Here is a 21,740-nt window from a genome sequence, read left to right as displayed (position 1 = left end):
CTCCTCTAGTCAGCTTTTCCCTCGCTTTACCAAAAAGCCTGGACAGGGAAGTGTCCTGGTTACTCATCACTGACCGGTAATCTATTTCAAGTGTGTGTACCGTGTCCTAAAATTTCTTTTTGCCTGTAAATTATGGAAGTGGACTTCGAGCTTCTACCGATGCTTTTTTTTCCTGCTATGACCTATAAACGTTCTGACTCCCATGATTCAAGGAAAGAGGCTGTAGTGTCCCTCTTCATTGTGGCAACGATTACGCCACATTCGATAAGTTTTAACAAATGACTTTCTGGTGATTCTGAATTTCTAGGCACCTAGTTTCTATTTTAATTATGTTTACGTTCTATTTCTTGGAAACTTCCAAGGTTAAAGCTTTCAAGTCCAAACTCCTCACCATCATAGCCTTAACAAAACCCCTTGGAACCAAAGAACCTCCCTATAAGTGACCACTCTGTCCACACAGCCCATCTCCACCAGAGAGGCTGAGATTTTTCTCACCTATATGTCTGGTTGATTCCAGGTTTCCCACTGGAAACATTTTCACTGAGTGCAGGGGACGCGGGGGAGGAGTGACCAGAGCCCACAGATCCTGGCCGGAAAGACGTGCTCTTTTTGGCCACCTGCTTCCGTGACTGGGCAAGCTGGCTTTCTAAGCTTCTGGGAGATTAAAGAAGAAATCACATGGTAAAGGATGCAGAGAGCATAAACTATGAAAGAAACTGACAAAAAAAGAAGGAACAGCACTCACTCAATGTCACCTGCCTGGGGGGACAGAGGTGGAGCAGGTGGGGTGGGTGGACCGGGTGGGGCGGGTGGGGCTGCAGGCTGTGGGAGCTCCATTGGCTTAAACTGGGTTCCAGTGCTGGTCAGATCCTGGGTATACTGGACCACAGGGCCTTTGCTCCTCACAGCACCTATAGGAAAAAGGAAACTGACCTTTGAGAAGATGACAGCTGTGTCACCTATACTCAAGCACACACCTGATCCTCAATTTACGTAATGCAAAAAAGCATAAATACAAACATTCTGATGAAGTGCTAAGACCGTAGGTTCCCAATATTTACACACCAATGAGTGGGAATACTGGCACAGGCTGACTTTGACTTAAATAAGGCTTTATCTTCCTGCCTCAGATGATTTATGTTAGTAACAATGTTTCGGTGAAAATTTTCAAAAATACATTCTTTGATCAACTAGTGTAGTCGGGAGAAATCAACCAGAAAGTATGCCAGGAACATTAGAAAACAAAAACAGTTTGGGCTTTGAAAAAGCTGACCACAGATAACGAACAGCGGATAACCTGCGTGGGAGTACCAGAGATCACTACTCCCACCAACGCCCCTAACCCCTAACCCAAGCCAGTCAGTCCAGACGTTTATGTGGTTGCTTAGAACGAATGACAGCCACAGCATGTGGAGGCAGCACCTCAAACCTATCACCACTACTGGAAAACTCAGGGCACACGTCCTGTTTCCACTGAACCAGTGTCATCCTGGTAAACAAAGGACAGCCGTTGTATACGGTCTCCTTTGCTGGCCGGTCCACTTCCCCCGTCCCCAAGATCTTTTGGGCCACATACCCATGTTCGGACGTGTCCTGAGCTGTCCTCCGTGCTTCTTCTCCAGCGCGGAGGCCGAGGACGTCTTCATGCTGAACATGGGCTCCAGCCGCGTGGAGCCTCGGTAGATCCATTCACACCTTTTGTCGTCCTGGCAGGTTGGGAGGAAGGAAGGGCGGGGGAAATGTGTTAATGACTAAGGCACCCCTGCAATTTGTGCAGAATACACACCATGTGCCTCCTCAGAAAAAACTCCTCGAGGAGCCCTCAATAAACTGTGCCGGGCTCCGCGACAGGCATCAGAAATACAAGTCAGAAAAACATGTATTCCTTAAGAAATGTCAGGAGTGCTACATGTTTTTTACTGAGAACCATGACCAGGAAAATAAGGCCTTAGGAACAAAAAACTAGGATACCTCAGGGAAAAAATATAATCCTAAGTAAGGCGTGAAAAGGGAGAAAAGGATGGGTACATAAGATCTACGGGTTAAACTGGGCCTTGAAAGATCAGTAAGCCCAATTCCTTGATCCCTACTTCCTTGTCCCACTACGCTACCAAATCTCCAACCATGGACAAATGGACTGGATGCTTTCTCCGTCCCCACGTGCAATGTGAATACTCGTAGAGAAAACAACCCAAACCGCCACCGTGCAGGTTAGTACTGTAATTAAACTCAGGGAGTTTATTTTCAACCGCCACCCACAGAGGAACAAAAAGGACAAAGTAAAACTTGACCCCAAACAGTGAGAACGGATAGGAGAATAAGAAAGAGGAAAACCGTCAAGTTTTACAAAACCATCCTCATTGTCTCTTACGCTCCCCCACCCCTCCCGGACCCCTGCCCCCAAAACCCTAGGGAAGGGCAGTACCAGGAAGAGGATCCTGACCAAGCTGCCGTCCACCTCCTCAACCCGGGACTTCCACCACGTGCCTTCCCACTCGGTCTTGATGAGCTGGCCGCTCTTGAGCAGCACCATGGGGCGGTTGGGATAAGCAGTGATGTACTCCTCGATGAAATCTCGGCAGGAGATGTCTTCTATGTCCTCCCAAGTCTTTTTCACTGTCCCAAGGAAGAAGCGGGGCTGAGAGGGGGCAGGTAGGGCACCTCTTGATAGGAAAAATGGTTGGTTTGGCATTTTTTAAGTTGAGAGGGACGGAAAAATAAATGAAGAAATCATAACCTCGAGGGGAGCAAAACTAACATCACCTAAAGGTACTGAACCTAATGTGTAAACGCTCACGCAAATCAAGGAAATACTAAAAAAAAGCAATACGCATATACAGGGGAGTCCTCATTTCATAAAAAAGAGAATGTTTCTACTTAGGAAAATTCAAGTGGAAATTCTTGCTACGTTGATGTACGTCTAGCAGTAAATCAAAAAAGATCAGGTGGCATCATGAAATTGATAAAAAAAAATTTCTCCTTCCTTCTCATTCTCTATCAGGCTTTTAAGGGTTCCTGGATGCATTCGCTGCCACGTTATGTGAAAACAACAGTGTTAGTTGACTCTCCAACAATTAAAAACTGTTGCTTCTGTAGGAATCTGTCCCCAAGCCAGTCGCGGCACAGAGAACATCACAAAGCCTTGATCTTACACAGCTTATGTAGAAAGCGCTATGGAGACCGCAGACTTACACACACTCTAGGAAAGCAGTACCACCGTCTCATACTTGTCACTTAGAAATGAAATCGAAACACATCTACAGTATGGGTACCCACCCAAAGTCAGTCATGACCTTCCAATGTTTCACTCGTTGGCCACAAAGACCCAGCATTAGAGATAAACAAATAAAACTGTATCTCCCAACGGTTTTATTCATCGAACTTACACTCTTTGAGACTGAAGCACCAAAAACGCTAGGGGTTTTCAACGGGTTGTCTTTAGAAGAACTACAAGGCAGAGGAAGATGGACAGAACTAAGGAAGAAAGGAAGAACACTCACGTGGCCGGCAAATGGGATACAGTTCGGACTGTGTGACATAGGAAGCGTAGCCATCATCAAAGAAAATGAGAAACCTGTAAGGAAACAGGGATGGTGGAAAGATCAGGGCGTTACGTTAAACATGACCTACAGACGTTATCCGTCACAGGTTCCACTCCTCAGCAAACAGGACACACTGCAGAGAGGAGTTCCAGTCAGTCAACTACCTTCTTCTCGTTACGCTTTCTTCCCTCCCCAAGCGTTAAGAATGTTCCCTGGATCTAACCAACACACCCCCACTTTTCCAAAAGCTATTTATTCTTATTCTGCTTTCAGATTCCTATTCTGAACACCATTACTTCTCCCCTTCACTTCTATGTGAATTCCCTATTCCTCTGACCATTAATCAACCCTGAGTCCTCTCTCCTAGATTTCTTCTGAGTGTTCTCCTTGAGAAAAGGAACAAAAAGGAGAAAGAGAAAATCACCCATATGACGCCTGTGGCAAAGAAAGAGGTGGGTTTCTGGCCACTGGGGACTAAGAGCATGAAGGCTAATTGTAAGCTCTGGACTATGGCTTGAACAGGGCAGGCGCTGTGCTCCCGGCCTCCGCGCTCTGTGCGATCCTCTGTCCAGGTACCTGAGCTTGTTTTTGACGTTCGGCGTCTCAGCTACAATGCCAGCATAGAGCCAGACCTGATTGCCATCTTTGTATTTGGCCACCACTCGACTGCCCACATACAGCTTGTCAGCAGGAGGGTGGTAATCATAGGCAATGTGGTTCCCCGACAGCAGGCTCTTTCCTTTGTTGTCAAATTTCACCTTGTACTTCTTTCCCGGCCCTAAGTAGAAGGGAAAGGCAAACAAAAAACTTTTAAAAGCCATCGGTTTCTGTGTAAATCCTGACTACTAAGGAAGAGACGAGAGGCAAGTCTGCGGGGAAAAGAAACGATCAACAATGGAGACCTGCAGGCTGACGCTCAATGCTTCCTCCTCTAGCTTGAACATACCAACCGTCTGGATGGCAATAAGGGTGCCTTTGTGCCAAGTCTTGGTTCTCTTCTTGCCCAGAATGCGCATGCTGACTATCAGGTCACCATCTTTGCTCAGTTCTCCAGACATCTGACTCAGGGCTCCTACAGAAGAAAACAAAGTTGTTATAAAGAGGCAGGACACGAACAGGGGAGAGAAAGGAAGAGTGAAGAGGGCAGCAGGGTAATCGGGGAGAACGAGGCAATCGCTGATCCTTGGCCACTTGTGCCGCTCTCTTGGCTATGGGCCAGCAACAGAGGACACGGCTGACTCAACTGTTACGCTAACAGAAAAAGCTGAGTAACTGAAAGTCACATGTAATTCCAGAACACCTCCCTTTAAGCCAATGTTTCCAACTCCTTATTAGCAACAATATTAACTACCATTAAACGCAAAGAAGCATTTATAAAACATTTTCTCCTAAGAGCCCCAGTCTACAAAGTTTCCTTCAAACTGCTTTGTAAGTGTTTGAATTAATCGCTTCTCTCTGAACTCCATCTGGAAGTAGACATGAGCTAAAAAGGTATTTGGAGAAAGCCATCACACATAGGCAAAAGACTTAAGCGGACAACAAGGAAAAATAAAATCACAATCTTATACTGACTTATATAGCCTGCAGCGTTAGAAGAACCCAACGGAAGTAGAGAAGGTTCTCAGATGCCAAAACAAAGCCAGTTATCCATGAAATCTCTGTGGCTTCACCCCCACCTGTACTGAGGTACCTCCTGACTCTACCTTTGTGCAGCTCTTGGGAACTGCTCTTCTTGTTGACAGCATCCATGAACTTCTGGACATCCTGAGCCGACTTCCTTAAGGCAGCCATAGCTTCACGGAGCTGTGAGGAAGGGGATGAGGGGAATAAGTTTTAAAATAGCATGGGTTAGGAATAACTTTAGAATAAAAAATAACTTGTCTCCCAAAAAGTAAAACAGAAATAGTTATGTTTGGATACTTATGGTTACTTTATCAGGCAAACTGCACTTTCTTACAAATCGTTCAGAAATCAGCCTTCCTTGATTAATGTCACCTGGTGGGTCACTGCCAAATTCTATATTCATATAGCACTTCAGCGCATGCACCTCTAAGTAACCTCTTTCACATTCTCTTACTGTCTGTCAGAGGACTGCAACCCACAAGGCTGTCTACAGGGTGAATGATTATATGTCAATGGCTGAACTGACTGAATGGTCAAGTCAAAAGTGTCTCCCATTTTTATATTCTCTCTCGCCCTTCCCCTGCCCATTCCAATTCACCTTCTGGTCTTTTGGAGTTCTGCTCCCGGCATCACCTATGGATGAGAAAAACTCTAATGAGCATAAGATATTTATAAATAAGAATTTCCAAGAAGTCAAGAACTAAGCCACTTAAAAACATTATCAGGGAAGTACTCTCAGTAACAACTGCAATGAAGATATAGATATATATCTAAAAGTACCAAAAGGGTCCGGAGAGATACAGCAAATAGGTGACAGTGCTTACCTGGGGTTTCCACTATATATTTGAATTTTTATAACAATAATTTACTTATGGATTATCTGAATAATGTGAAAACTGAGATGTGGTCAATAAATTAAGCAAAAATGTTTATTCTTGAGTAGTACTGTACCATAGGACTTCTTGCTATGATAGAATTGTTCCATATGTGCACCATCTAATCTGTTAACATGTGGCTAAGAAAATGAAACATGGCTAGTGCAACGAAGAAAATAAATTTAAAACTTCATTATTTTTATTTTTTTTAAATTCAGGTATAATTCACGTATCATAAAATTTACCCTTTAAAACTTTAAAACTGTTTGAGTCAGTGGATTTTAGTATATTCACAAGGTTGTACGGCCTACACCACTATCTAATTCCAGAACATCCTCATTACCCTCAAAAGAAAATCTACTAATGAGTATGGGGTTTCCTTTCTGGGGTGATAAAAACGCCCATTAGCAGTAACTCCCCATTCCATCCACTCCGGCCCCCAGCAACCGTTGATCTATTTTCTGTCTCTACGGATTTGCCTATTCTAGACATTTCATATAAACGGAGTCATACATACGTGGTTCATCATACAAACTTCATTTTTGTTGCAGCATTTATAAAACACCCCAGCAGCAGAATACAATTCAAGCGCACACGGATCACTCTCCAGGACAGATAATATGCTAGGCCATTAAAAACGTCTAATTTTAAAGGACTGAAATCATACAAAGTATGTTTTCTGATCACAATGAAATTAATTTACAACAGAAAGAAATCTGAGAAAGCCCCAAATACTTTGGAAATCAAACAATGAACAATGTACCTCTAAATAATCCACTGGTCAAAGAAAAATCACAAAGAAAATTAAAAATTGAGTTAAAAGAAAAAGAAAATACAACACATAAAAATTTATGAGATACAGTGAAGCAAGGCTTAAAAGGAATAGCTTTAAATGTTTACAGTAGAAAGGAAGAAAGGTCTAAAATCAATAATCTAAGCCTCCACTTTAAGAAACAATAAAAGGGCAAATCAAATCCAAATAAGTAGAAGGAAAAAATAAAGATCAGAGTAGAAATCAATGAAATAGAAAACAGAAAAACAGAAAAGAAAAATCAATGAACTCATTAAAAAGGTTCCTTGGAAAAGGGCAATAAAATTGATAAGACTTTAGCTAGACTAACCAAGGAGAAAACAAAAGAGATCCAAATACAACCAATATCAGGAATGAAAGAAATGACATCACTTCAGAACCTATGGAAATTAAAAAGGATCATAAAGGAATAATATAAACAACTCTAAGGCAATAATTTAGACAATTTAGGTGAAATGGACAAATTCCTAGAAAGACACAAATAAAACCAACTTGAGAAGAAAATCTAAATATATATGTGAGGTGAAGAAAATAACTTAGTAATTAAATCCCACAATCAATTCAGTGAGGTACCCTGGACTGGATCCTAGAATAGAAAATGTTCAAAAATCAAAGTATGAAGTTTAGATACAAATAATGTACCAATGTTTGCTTCTTAGTTTTGACCAAAGTATCGAAGTAACATAAGATATTAACATTAGAAGAAACTGGTGAAAGATATGCAGGAACTCTGTACTATCTTTGCAATTTTTTTGTAAATCTAAAATTATTCCAAACTAAAATGCTTATTTAAAAAAAAAAAAAAATCTTCCCACAAAGAAAAGTTCAGGTCAAGACAGTCTCACTGCTGAATTTATGAAACATTTAAGAAATAAATAATACCATTCCACACAAACTCGGAGGAGGTGGAACACTTCCTAACTCGTCTTATAAAGCCCATTACCCTGATACCAAAACAATAAAACTACCAACCAACAGTCCTCATGAACACAGGTGCAAAAATTCTTAACAAAATACTAGCAAATCCAATATGGCAGTATATAAAAAGGATTATAAACTAAACAAAGGGAGAGTAGTTTATTCCAGGAATGCAAGGTTGGTTTAACATTCAAAAAATATACCCTATTAACAGGATAAAGGACAAAAGCCATATAGCCATACGATCATCTGAGGATGACAGAGAAAAAGTAGCTGACAAAATCTAAAATCCTATCCAGCTATGATAAAAATATTCAGCAAAGTAGGAATAGAAGCAACTTCCCTCAGCCTGATAAAGGACATCTACAAAAACTCTACAACGCTATCATAATGCTTAAAGACCAAATGTTTTTCTCCTAAGATCAGAAACAAGGGAAGGATGTCTACTCTCAAAATCCTTATTCGACATTGCACTGGAGGTTCTAGAGAGTACAACAGGAAATAAAAGGAATCCCAACTGGAAATGAAGTAAAATTGACTTTATTTGCAGATGACATGATCTAGTATATAGAAAATCCTAAAGGATCCACGAAAAGCTTCTAGAAGTAATAAGTGAACTTAAATAAGATCACAGGCTACAAGATTAACACAAAAACAACTTTATTTTTATAATTTTTATATCCTATCAACCAACGATCCTAAAATGAAATTTAAAAAATTAAGAAATCCCATTCGCACTAGAATTAAAAAGAATACCATGGAGAGATGTACGATGTTCATGAATCAGAAGACCCAGTATGAGTTAAAAAGGCGATACTCCCCAAATTAATCTTTAGATTCAATACAGTTCCTATTAAAATCCTAGCAGGTTAAGAAAACATCTTTGGTAGAAACTGACAAGCTGTTCATAAAATTTGGAATATATACGAAATACAAAACACTTCGGAGACCTTTTGCTAACAAAGTGATTTTAATACTTACCATAAAGCTACAGTAATTAAAAGTGTGGTGCTGGTATACAGACAGGCATTTAGATAAATGTGATGAAACAGACCCTCACTTACATGGCCAGTACCAAAAGAACAGTCTTTTCAACAAATGGTGGTAGAACAACTGAACAGCCATAAGCACAAGAAACAAAAAACCACCCTCGATCCAACCTTAAAGATTTTTATTCTTCAAAAGACACTGTTAAGGAAATGAAAAGACTGGGAGAAAATACTTGTAAAATATATCTGACAAATAAATTGTACCTAAAGTAGAATACGTCTTCTAAGTCAATAATAAAGAGACGATCCAATTTTTTTAAAAAGGCAAACGATTTGAATAGGTATGTACCCAAAGAACATACATAAATAACATATGAGTATGTGAAAAGATGCTCAATGTCTCTGGGGAAATTTAAACTATGATCACAATGTGACAACACTACACACTCAATAGAACAGCTAAAATAGAAGACTGACAATACCAAGCAATGACAAGGTTGTAGAGAAACCGGAACTCCCACACTTTGCTAGTGGGAATGTAAAATGGTACAGCCACTTTGGAAAACAGCATGACAGTTTCTTAAAAACTCAAACATACACTTACCATAAGATCTAGCAATTCCACTCTGGGTAGAATATCCAAGACACATGAAACATAAGGTCCACAAGGAGACATACAAATTCCATAGCAGCATTACTCATAACAGCCTCAAACCGTAAATAATCTAAATGTTTATCGTTTGAGGAATGTGTAACAATATGTGGAACAGCCATATAACAGAATATTACATGTAATAATACATGTAATAATATAGATGAACCTCACACATGCAATATAGATGAACCTCAAAGACACTGTTAAGTGACAGAAACGAGACACAAAAGAAGACATACTGTGATTTTATACGACATTTCTAGAAAAGGCAAAACTTTACAGAAAGAAAGCAGATCAGTGATTGCTCAGGGTGACAACAAAGATTGAGCAAACAGGCATGAGGCAACATTTTGGGGTGATGCAATTATTCTAAAACTGGATTGTGGTGACTGCACTACTGTATAAATTTACTAAAACTCAAATTGTACACTTACAGTGGGTAAATTTTATAGCATGTAAATTATACCTTAAAAAAACTGTTTAAAAATAGAAAAAAACCCAAACAATCTGCTGTTTTGAGATGTGTACATAGGTGGTAATGCCACCTATAAAGAAAGAGAATTCAGAGGTCACACAGAATGGTGAAATGAGGGTGAGTCAATCAGGAAGTAGCACGCAGGGGACTTCTTGTAAGGTACTAACAACGCTCTATTTTTCCCTGTATCGGACAAGCTCAAAGGGTTGAAATATGATTTAGTGACATTGGCTTATCCTCTCTTCTACCGCCTATCTGCTCATCTCCCAGCATTTCAATTTCAGTCCTGAGACTTTCCTATCCATAGCTTCGTCTCTTACCTGAATCAATACTGAGGACATCATCGTCTTCATCAGGAATCTCAATTATTTCTGTAGGCCGGGAAGCTTCATCCTCGGAGCTACTGTCCCGGTACTGTAGTCCCAGTTTGGAGTAAAAGTCCTTCACCAAAGACTCACAATTAGTCACTGCCCTAATATTGGAACACATGTAGAAAAGGTCAAAGCCAGCAGAAGTAGGAGCCATTAGAGTTTATACATAAGTATACGCTGACCTCAATTTAAACAGCCATATTCCAAAGTCTGTTTAGAATTCAGAATGCTTTTCCCATACGAAAATGTTTAAAAGTGGTTTCCACACTAGTTCCTCAAAAATCCACAATAAGCCCAAAATAGGGTCCTTTCAATCATACCTCATCATTTACCTTGTTATTTGAAAAAGAGTTTTAAGTGACAACTAGGGCACTTCTGGGAGTCTAGGAGTAGATACAGAACTCTAGGAACTTATTAATGCTCCACAGTTACATAAGACAGCAACTCTTTACAGATCTTACTAAGAAAACAAACCACCTGTTCTAAAGTAGTGTGCACAAGGAAGAAGTGGAAGGGACTCAAGACGTGGACTCTAACCTTTGAGGAAGACTAAGGTTCTGCACATCTGTGCCTTACAAAGTGCTTGGCACAGTGTCACGAACAATTATATTTTAAACTGTCTGTCAATGGAGAGATTTCCTATTTCCCATGCAGTCCTCACCTGGACGCATCATCAAAGAGCTGGTCAACATGGGCCACTTCCGATTCCTTCTGTATTACCCATGTCTCCAACTCTGCTAACTGCTTCTTGCGTTGCTGTACACAGTCCATCTTTTCCAGTTCTTCATCGATGAACTGCCGAAGTTCCTCCATCGAGATACCCAGCTCCTCAACCACTGCTTGCTGCAGCTCTGCAATCTCTTCGGACTCCACTGCAGCTGTTGCTGCATCCAAACCAAGGCAGCCAGGGAGGGAGGACATGCTGTTGTCCTCTACATGGAACAAAAACTAAAATTATCTCTGGAGTCATTACAGCCACAATAGAGAATTTCAGTCCCATAATAAAACTCGTTCCTACTCCTTACTTGTTATTCAAATACATTAGGTTTGATTTTATGGTCTGTCTCTCCATGCTCCAGTATGATGCTGAGATTTTGTAGAGTTCTCATCTTATGCTACAGACTATAGGCCTGAATAAGATTTAAAAGTTTGAGAGGGCATATATTATGCAATAGGAAAGCTACCAGGAAATAATGTTTTAGGAAACTGAAGAGAACCAATTTACTGAGCAAGATACAGGCATACCTCGGAGATATTGTGGGCTGGGGTTCCAGACCACCTTAGTGAAGCGACTATTGCAAAAAAGAAGGGGCTTTGCTGGGAGAGGGGCTTTGCCTTCAGTTTGTAAAAAAATGTGACACCTATTAAGTGCAATAAAGTAAACTGCAATAAAAAGAGGAACGCCTGTATTTCTGTGACTTGTATTCCTTAATTGACTAATGAGATAAATCTGTTTGCTTGCTATTGATCAAATACCTCCACCTGGAGGAGAGCGGTTGGTCTATAACTCATTTTTTTAATTACTTGTTCTCCTTACATCACTTTGCTTCCATGTGGAAATTGACTTTTTAAAAGTCTATAATGCTTAAAAACACAAAAGCCTGCAGCAAAGAGATTTCTCCAAGGTAAAGGGAAATAAAGCAACCTGAGAATAAAACGCGGCTACCTAAAACCTAAAGAGCCTGCACATTGCTGCTCTTTGGCTCAAACGGTTAAAGCAAAACTGATGTCAGAATGCCATGCGACCCCAATGTCAGTTCTCACCGCCTCCATTTTCCCTCTGCCCACACACCGCCCCACCCCCGTGCTACCCATTTTAGGGGTGCGTCCCACCCCCGGGCAAACCCAGCTCAACCCCGCCCCCGCTCGCCTCAACGGGAAAACTTCCTTCCCACCCTCGTCCGACCTCTTCCCACGAACAAAACAGTCCAGACAAGCCTTTGGTCTCCAAATACCTCAATTAATTCCCCCACACCTCCCTGCTTCCAGCTACAATAGCTCTCTTTAGCCACCCGGACCCCAGACTCACGACTGAGGGGTGGGCCTCTGTGGGTGAGAACGAAAGGGAAAAGGGAGCGGGGGAGGGGAAGAAACGTGAGGGAGGGAAGGGGAAACGAAAGAGACGCCCGGAAGCAAACCTCAGGTGCCGTTCCGGTCCCCCACGACGGTGGCCTGACGGGGTCAAACCCAAAGCCGCAGGGCGCCCCTCCGAGGCCAGGCAAACTCAGGCGAGTGCGCATGCGTCAGAGCAGAGCCTTCCAGGGCACACGTGAGAAGCGGTTGGCAGGGTGAAGTGGGCGTGGCCTCCTGGAAGATATTACAGAAGTTCCGCCTCTTCCATCACCCCAACTAGTGGCCGCAGTACTGAACTTATTATGTAAAGGCTCAGTCGGACGACACCCTTAGGTTTAGATTTTTTTCCTCACTTCTACTTGATTTTGTTTTATTACGTAAGTCGTACAAATTGTAACGACTCGCGGAATAGCATGACGTAATAGGAAAAACATGATACTTGCTCCTCTCCCATCGCTTACTACCCTTGCTCCTTTGAGGTAAAACAGCTTAATTTTCTAGGCTTGTACGTACAAGGTCATCCCTGTGGGGTTTTTTTGGGGGGGAGGGTTTACATTTAACATGTGGACATCCCTTGAAGTCAATAAAAGATATAAAATGTATCTTTTTGACAGTTATATAATACTTCATAGTGTGGCTAAACCATTTTTAGAAATTTAGTTTATTTTCAGTTTTTTGCTGCTCCAAATAATGCAACTATAAAACATGAACATACTTTTGTAAAAGAAATATTTCTGTAGAAGAAATTCCCGCAAATGGAATCTGAGTAAAAATATATATGTACTCTTTTTTTTTTCATTTTAATAGAATCTGCTGTCGAGTTACTTTTTAAAAAGATTGAAACAATTTTTATTCCTATAGTAAATCTCTGAAAGTATCTGTTTCCCCATACCCTCCTGAGGACTAACCATTAACCATAATTTTGAAGAATTTGATACATGTTAAAATAGTGTCTGTTATCAGGGTAGACTAGCTTATGTTGTGGAAACAACTCCAAAAGCTTAAAACAAAAAAACCTTGTATTTCTTGCTCACATTGCATAATCACCTCTAGAAAGTTGGCAGTGGAGCTCTGCTTATGATAGCTCCTCAGGAACCCAGGCTGATGAGTAGTCATGCCAGAAGGAGAGAAAGCTAGGTCTCACATTGACAAATGAAGTGACTCAGGACACTTTCAGTTAGAACTCATTGGCTTGAATGACCCATAAGGCCCTACCCAACCAGAAGAGGGCCAGGAAGAACAGTCATGTCTCATCGCTCTGGAAGGAGGGAGAACCAGGTGTACCTGATGAAGCAGCACTGTTGACTGCCATGGTATTTCATTGATGTTTTAATTTCTTCAGTTATCTTTTACACTAACTATGCCTAACTTCATTTAAAAAGTATAAACCACAACCTGCTATGTAAGACTGGAAACAGGTGCGGAGCAGCCAGGACCATCCAAGTCTTTGAAATCCTCTCCTGCTGACCACGCTTTCACCTGTGCTCATTTCACCTGCTCGCCAGTTTCCTCTTACCCCTTTCAGTGCCTGTTTCCAATTGTTAAGACACCGGGAATTGAGGTACAGAGGAGTGAAGCGCTCCTCTAGATATTTGAAATTCAGCATGTTCCAAACTCAAGACATCATGCTATTATCTTCTGACCCGAGCTAGAAATTTTAGACATAATATGCCCCATAAAACACATACAGACGATATTTATTGACTGTTTACTGCATAACAGGCACTGTGCTAAGCACTTGACGGTTATTATTTTGTCTAATTCTCGTACTTTTATGAGGTGAGAACTATTATTATTGTCTCTTATTGGATGAGAAAACTGAGGTGCAGAATTAAATTTCCCAAAGCTACGGAGCTAAAAAGTGTCAGAGCCAGATAGTTTAGCCCTCTAGCTTGTGGTCTTAAACCATTATTCAAAACAGCTTGCTTATCTTAGTTTGGAAATGTTTATTATATATTTTCCCTCCTTTTCCTATTCTATTCTCTTTTTCTAGCTCTTTCTCTTGCCAGAAAATTGCCTCCTAATTGGTAGCAGAATTAACCCCTGTCTCCGCTTCATTTCCTTAGTCCTTTCCGCTTGTGTGTTACCTGTGTGTCTCTGTCTTAGCCAGTTTGTGACTGACCGAAAGCTGAGGTCCTGTCTTAATCTTTGTTTCCCCGAGCCCCCGACATATTCCCTGTACGTGTGGTGCTCTGTACTGTGTGATGAATGAAGGGAAATCTTCGTTCTGCCCTGATTATGTTTCTATTAGATTCTTTCAGCTTTCTGATGTGCGTGTGGGTGGTTTGGGGGCAGAAATGAGGAATGGGGAATGTTGAAGAGAAACAGGAGCTATTTGGGGCATCATATTCCAGTCTGATTTTTAATTCACCCTCATAAAGCTGAAGCGATCAGATGTAGAGATCAACGTGTACGGTACATGGTATATGACATGCTATTATTTGTGTAAATAATGGCAACGACACACATTATTTCTTACATATACCTAAAATATCACCGGAAAGAGACATATGACCCCTGGTTGTCTCTGAAGAGGACGAATGGAAAGGTGGGGGACAAGAGCAGGACGACAGTGGGAGTCAGGGTTCTCACAGGACACCATTTTATACCTTTTAAATACTGAAACATGAAAACAGGTGGGTCATTCACACATATTACACTAAAAAGGAAAAGAAAAGGAAAATGTCTGGAAAGATACATTTATATTAAAAAACAAACTACCTTAACAGCAGTTACCTCTGGAAGAAAGCATTGGGAAGCAAGGCAGTGTCTAGAAATTTTTTGCATTTGTACGCTTAGGTAATGTTTGAAAGAAATTTTTTTACAATGTGCATTTATTACTTTTATGAAATGTTGACTCAAAAAACAAATATAGAATCCAATGCACGACCACACACGCTTTGTAGATTAACACTGGAAAGGGTCTGGCCCAGTAAAACTTCTCTGCAGACTGCTGGGATCTGGCTGACAGTGTAAGGTGGGTGAAAGGAATGTTTAAGGCATCAGATTGGGCCATAAAACCAGACAGACCCAAGGTCTGTGGGCTGCGACTCCCTGAATCTTCAAGGACTATCTTGCCCCTGGGGCTGGAGATGCTCTGTTGTCCAATGGCTAAGTTGCCTTGTCTCCTGAGTAGCATTCTCATTGGCCCTGTGCGAGTTTGCCTTGGGCCGTTCCTCTTTCTCTGCATCCAAAGAGGATCTACTTCTATTGACCTTCACATTGTTTGCCTTAGGTAGGTTACTGGAGGAAGTGGGATAACAGTCAAACCTGTGACCCTCTGGTGACTGCATACGGATGCGCTCATTAATCACCTGTTCATGTTGCATTTTATTTTAAGAGGTGGGGAAAACATTAACTTCTGAGTTCCTGGAGGGAACGTACTGTGGCCCTCCATGTGTCGACATCAGTATTGATCTGCTTTCATTTTACCCTGACCTGTACTTGCCATGAATTTCTTTTCATCAAATCAGGGTACAGATCTTCCTCTCTCTCTCTCTCTCTCTCTCTCTCTCGCTCTCGCTCTCGCTCTCGCTCTCGCTCTCGCTCTCGCTCTCGCTCTCGCTCTCTCTCGCCCTCCCATCCCCCCTTCCCAAGTTTAACCAATACAGCACACTCTGTTCTGGTGGAGGCAAAGTATAGTGTTTTCATTGGAAGCCTATGGTTCCCCTACCTCCATTTTCAAATAATTCCCCTACCTTCATTTTTCACTTACTCAGGCCAATCCTGCTTCCAGGAGTCAGGATCAGAGACAATTATCAAGTCTCTGTTAACAGTGTGTGGCTAGAGTTATGTCCCTATACCATTTGGTATTGCTGCTAAAGCCCGGTCCAGCATGGTCCCTTGTAGATATAGTGTGCTGGCCGGAAAATTACTGCTTGGCTATCGCCCATGGGAATGTAACATTCTAACAATAAGCTTTCTGCTTCTGTACCCCTGCTTGCACAACCGACCTATGGGTTGACAGGTAGTAAATAAGAGAAAAATAGACCTTTGTGTTTAAGACAGAATGAGGAATGGGATTTAGGGCTTAAAAACCTTGTACCTCTACATTTCGGGGCTGCTTAATTTGGGGTCTGTGTACCCCTGGCAGACCCAGCTGGCTGAATAAAGAGCATGTTTCCTATAACTCACTGATTTCTGGTGGTCCGTGTGTCTTTCGGGGGCTGGCGGCTACAACAATAGGTCTCTGAAGTGACTTACATGCTGGTCCATGTCTCTGCATAAGTCCACGTGATGCCTCACACTTAGATTCCAAGGTTATGGCTCTCTTAGTTCACATGCCAGGTCACCGTTGTCTAGAATACTTGGCTAGCATGACTGAACTTGAGAGCTTTAATTTCTCTCACTTACTGTGCCAGAACCAGTCCTCTTAAGTCAAACCCGTGGTGAGCCTTGGTTGGTGGTCTAGATGCTCCTTTTCCTTCTAATGAATTCTCTTAGGAACTTTCCTGCCCTTTGGCCATAGTCTACCGTATCATATTTCCCTAGCTACAGACTTTGGAGAATAGGGATTATGATTTTCTTCTCTTTTCTCTTAAAAGGTCCCTTGGATGATGATGATAACTGTGGTCGTCGTCATCATCATCATCATCATCATGTATTGTACATTAGTTTCCTGTGACTCCCATAACAAATTACCACAAACTAGGGGGCTATAAAAAAAAAACAGAAATATATATTCTCACACTGTTGGAGGGGCGAGGACCACACACAGTTGTTGGCAAGGCTGCACGCCCTCCACAGGTGCTGGGGAGAATCTTTCCTTGACTCTTCCAGTTGCCGATGCTTTCGGGTAAGAGTTCTTTAGCGTCTGGTTGTATGACTCCAGTCTCTGCCTCCATCTTCACATGGCCTCTTCCTCTGTTCTCCCTGTGTCTTCGCCTCTTCTGTCTTTTCTAAAGATACTGGTCATTGGATTTAAGGTTCACCTGGATAATCCAGGATGAGTTTATCTTGAGATCCTTAACTTACTTATATCTGCAAAGACCTTTTTTCCAAATAAGCTCACGTTTGTAGGTTTCAGGGGGGGTGAGGACATGGACATACCTTTTTGAGGGCCTATTTTCAACCTACTAGATGTTATTTTATCCATGAGGAAGCTAGGGCTGAGAGGGATTAAGGAATTCTCCCAAGGCAAATGAGTTCCCCTTTAGCACAGAGCTCTGTCCACTTGAGAAGGGCAGCAGACTTTATAAAACTTCACACACTAAAAAGGTCCCCTTAGACTGTTATCATAGGACAATTGATTCCTGCTGGCCTGACATTTGCATAAGTACAGGGATCACCTAGGACCACCTCTAGGAGGGCTTCTAGCTTTGGGTGTGCCTTACCGAGCATCATGATATTATATATTATGTGATAAAATTATGGCTGTTTTATCTTGAGGACATTAAATGCTGTAGAATTGAAACCCATGGCCTTATTTTAATCAATGAGTTCAAACCTGTCTCTGTACTACTTTTATACCCATTTCCCTGAGCAGGAACAATGCAAACTGGCTTGTGATTCATCTTTTTTATTATTCTCAACTCACCCTCAAGTGCCTATTGTGGAATGCAAGAGAAGGATGGCTGAGAAATAGGGAGGTGAAATAATATGAAGTCTGGATCATAATCATCTGTAGAAAAGAGTTTGAATCTCTTGTGAGGGGGAGTCGACCAGATCTTTTCATAGTTCAGCTCTGTGGTTGAGATGGTTCTGTGGTTGTGAAATCGGCTTTGTAGGGATTCGTCACCAACTTGGCACACCGAAAAATCATCCCCATCAGGAAAAGAAATAGGAAAACAACAAAGGCAATGGCAAAACCTTTGTCTACGTCAACGCTGCTGAACTCATCCATGGGCGCACACACCTCCTGAGCCTGTCCAGCTGTAGTTACTTGCTCAGGTATACCTTCAGATTTGTCATATTCCTAGACAAGAGAGGATAAAACAAGTTTATTGGTTTGCATGTGTATGCATGTATTTTTCTTAGTAATACACTATGTGGAAACCAAAGAGGCTTTGTGAAAAGAAAGTAGCAAGATTTATTGAAGAAGTTCTTATGAAACTGCTAAAGTTAGTATAGGTGACGTTCGAGATACACACATGAAAGCATAAAATACCTGGAGAATTACTCCAAGGCAAAACATGAGCAAATATATATAACTGAGAAATCAACTGGGCCTTCCTTGTCCTGTAAGATCCAGGTAAAGTTCACTCGAATATCCTAATTCTGTGTTGAGTCCAATTCTTCTCTAAGATTTTAAAATTCTCAGAGTACTTCTATTGTAACTAATTTGTCGTGGAGTCTTAACTTACTGGATGGGAACATAAAGTTGTTTTGTTTTTTTTCCTAATCACTATATGCTGTCATTCCCATCTCTTAATGAAAAATCAGGTACATTCCAGAAGCGATCGATTTCAGATATTAAAACTTAGTCCACTAGAACAATAATGAAAAGAACAAAGTCAGAAGACACTGACTTCCCAATCTCAAAACTCACTACAAAGCTACAGTTAAGTTACTAAACAGAGCGGTGCTGGCATAAGGATAAACATAAAGATTAATGGAATAGAATTGCCAGTCCAGAAATAAACGCATACCTATTGTCGACTGGTTTTTGACAACGGCGCCAACACCATTCAATGAGGAGAGAAAACAAATGGTGCTGAGACAATGAGCATCACAAGCAAAAGAATGAAGCTGGTCCCTTCACAACACATCTAAAAATCAACTCAAAATAGATCGAAGATCTAAAATGTAATAGGTAAAACTATACAACTTTTAGAGGAAAACAAAGGAATAAATCTTCATAACCTTGGTTTTGGCAAAGGATTTTTTAGATATGACATCAGAAACACAAGCAACAAAAGAAAAAAAGAGAAATTGAACTTCATCAGTTTAAAACCTTTGTGCTTCAAAGAGCAGTCAAGAAAGTGAAAAGACAACCCACAGAATGGGAGAAAATTTTTTGCAAATCATATAACTGATAAGGGACTTGTATCTAGAATACATAAAGAATTCTTATATCTGAATAAGAAGGCAAATAACTCCAGATATACAAATGGCCAATAAGCATAGGAGAAGATGTCCAATATTATTGGTCTTGAGAGGTTATTAATCAACCGGCATAAAGTTTCAGTTAAGCGGGATGAATAAGCTCTAGAGATCTGCTGTTCGACATTATACCTACTCAACGGTAATGTAAGGTACACTTAAACATTTAAGAGAGTAGATCCCATTGTTGCGTGTTCTTACATTAACAAGTTAAAATTAAAAAAAAAGAAAGGAAGAAAAGAGGTGTCTGGAGCAGCCCGTGGCAACAGAGTTGAGGTTAAATTGATCAAATATATATATATATTTTTTCTTGAGAGCCAGCTATGGACCCCACAGATAGGGACCAGCCTGGAAGGGTCATAGAAAAGAAGGTCAAGAGGGCTTCCCACTAGGTGAAGCTACCCTAACAGAACATGGCTGGATGTGAGCTTGGATTTGGCATTGTAAAGCCCAGCCAAAGGAGGGACGTTGACTCTGAGGGGTCTGAAGTTAGATAACCCTAGCGAGGGAATTTCTGAGGAAACCATGAAAAGCACATCATGAGAGTAAGAGGGCCGAACAACATTCAAGCCCAGAGAGAAAAAGTGCTAATAGATTTATTTTGAAAAATGGTTTAATGGGTCATTTGTGCCTCATCCTTTGTAGAGTGCTCTTTGAGAGCGGGTCACATGCGTTATCGTGATCTGCTTTTCATTGGCTTCTCCCTCCCTACATCTGCTAATATCCTTTTGGGCCTACTTCCAAAATCTCTTTCAAAAACATTTCCTTTCCTTTATCCCTGCGGCCACCACTGTCCTCTAGGCCATTGAATGTCAGACTCCTGCAACTACTCTCCAATTTCCTGAAAACATTTATTACCTTCCAAACCACAAAGCCATCTTTAATAAACATAAATCGATCAATCCTGTTAACCAAAAAAATGAAAGGCAAAAGTGAGAGGCAACAAATGTTTGGAATTCAAAACAATAGCTCTTCTGACTCAGGCAGAAGCCCAAATAGTGTTTTGATTAGGAGGTGAAGGCAAGAGGTTTTTATGAGAAAGGGAAGGGGAATACTTACATGAATAGAAGGAAGGAATTTCTATCGGTGTTAATAAGTCAAGGAAGGAATTTCTACAGGTGCAAATAAACTAAGTTATTCTTTAGCCATAAATGGTGGTGCTAATTCCAAAGAGTGTCTTTAGTTTGCAGCCAGCAGTCAGAACTTCTGCTTTCCTGTTAGCTTTGCAAACAGTTTTTTGGAATACAGTGTTGCTTTGGCCCAGTCCAAAGGTCATTTTGCCCTGTTTAAACATTTCAAAGGTTTGGGGCGTAAGACACACAGGGCAGTTCCTCTGGGAGGGCAGCTCCCCTGGGAGGGCAGCTCCCCTGGGAGGGCAGCTCCCATTCTATTTTGAAATGACTCCGTTTATTTGATTTTTCACAGTCCTCTGATTAAAATCCTTCAGCAGCTTCCCATTGTCTTCAAACTTCTTAATGAGGTTTCAAGCCTCTCCACAATTTGGTCTACCACGTTTATTGCCACTCTCTCTCTTGTACTTTTTAACCCAGCAATGCTGGACTTCTCACAATTCCATGAGTTTTGTACGATCCTCCTGTGAGTCAAAATTTCATTCCCCTCCTTCTACGTTCGAGTTTTAGTCCTTAGTTTAAATATTAATTTCCCAGGGAGATATCGCAGGAACATTCATCACTATAGTTTATTATATTTACTTTAGTGTCTGTCTTCTCTCATAAAATAGTAATCCTACATGAGAGTAGGGACCATATCTATTTTTTTTTTTTATCCTGAAATTCTAGGAAATGTTAAATGTTCAATATATATCCTTTCAACGAATAAATGCAGCCCTCCACTTTGCTAAAGCGGGCATGTAAAAATGTTGAATGGACAAATGACTTTGAGGACGTGGCATCGAATTAAGATAGAAGACTGTTGGGGATCTAAAAGAAAATAGTGTCAGCAAAGTGGTTAAGAATGAATCCAGATGTTAATGGATTAAGCAGGAGAGGGCAGTGAGGAAATGAAGACACTAAAATTTTAAATCATTTATGAGGAGTTCAATTAGGAAAGAAAGAAATGTAGGATAGCAGCTAAGAGCTTATTGCGGAGTCAAGTGAGGGATTCTTTTTCAAAGGCAGAATAGAAAAGTATCAGGTAGAATGAGTTTGGTTGCAAGTGACAGAAAAGTCCACTTAAGTGAGATTAAACAATACATGGAATGCATTGACTTATGAAGTTGAAGTCCACAGTAAGGTTACTTTAGGTATGGTTGGATCTAGAGATTCAAGGTTCTGCCCTCATATGTCTATGATTTTTCTCAACCTTACCTTTCTTCTATGTTGATTTTATACCCAGGCTGGCTTCCCC

The 21,740-nt window shown here is 41.0% G+C and overlaps 1 protein-coding gene across 1 annotated transcript in view; it reads right to left on the bottom strand.

Annotated features, from left to right (window-relative positions):
• The window catches only part of SETDB1 (SET domain bifurcated 1), a 23,366-nt gene extending 10,975 nt beyond the window's left edge, over nt 1-12,391 (bottom strand). The window contains exons 1-12 of the mRNA XM_023521845.1: nt 12,215-12,391; nt 10,921-11,191; nt 10,209-10,360; nt 5,764-5,798; nt 5,246-5,345; nt 4,489-4,614; nt 4,119-4,320; nt 3,501-3,574; nt 2,426-2,616; nt 1,577-1,706; nt 746-911; nt 495-654 (exon numbers count right to left, since the gene is read on the bottom strand). Of these exons, the coding sequence (XP_023377613.1) occupies nt 495-654; nt 746-911; nt 1,577-1,706; nt 2,426-2,616; nt 3,501-3,574; nt 4,119-4,320; nt 4,489-4,614; nt 5,246-5,345; nt 5,764-5,798; nt 10,209-10,360; nt 10,921-11,180 (1,596 nt within the window). The 5' untranslated portion in view covers nt 11,181-11,191; nt 12,215-12,391. The remainder of the gene's footprint in view (nt 1-494; nt 655-745; nt 912-1,576; nt 1,707-2,425; nt 2,617-3,500; nt 3,575-4,118; nt 4,321-4,488; nt 4,615-5,245; nt 5,346-5,763; nt 5,799-10,208; nt 10,361-10,920; nt 11,192-12,214) is intronic.
• Between the last annotated feature and the right edge of the window lie 9,349 nt (nt 12,392-21,740).

Source organism: Pteropus vampyrus, unplaced genomic scaffold (assembly GCF_000151845.1).
Source record: "Pteropus vampyrus isolate Shadow unplaced genomic scaffold, Pvam_2.0 Scaffold319, whole genome shotgun sequence".
Classification (NCBI taxonomy): domain Eukaryota; kingdom Metazoa; phylum Chordata; class Mammalia; order Chiroptera; family Pteropodidae; genus Pteropus; species Pteropus vampyrus.
This window is presented reverse-complemented; position numbering and strand designations above follow the sequence as displayed.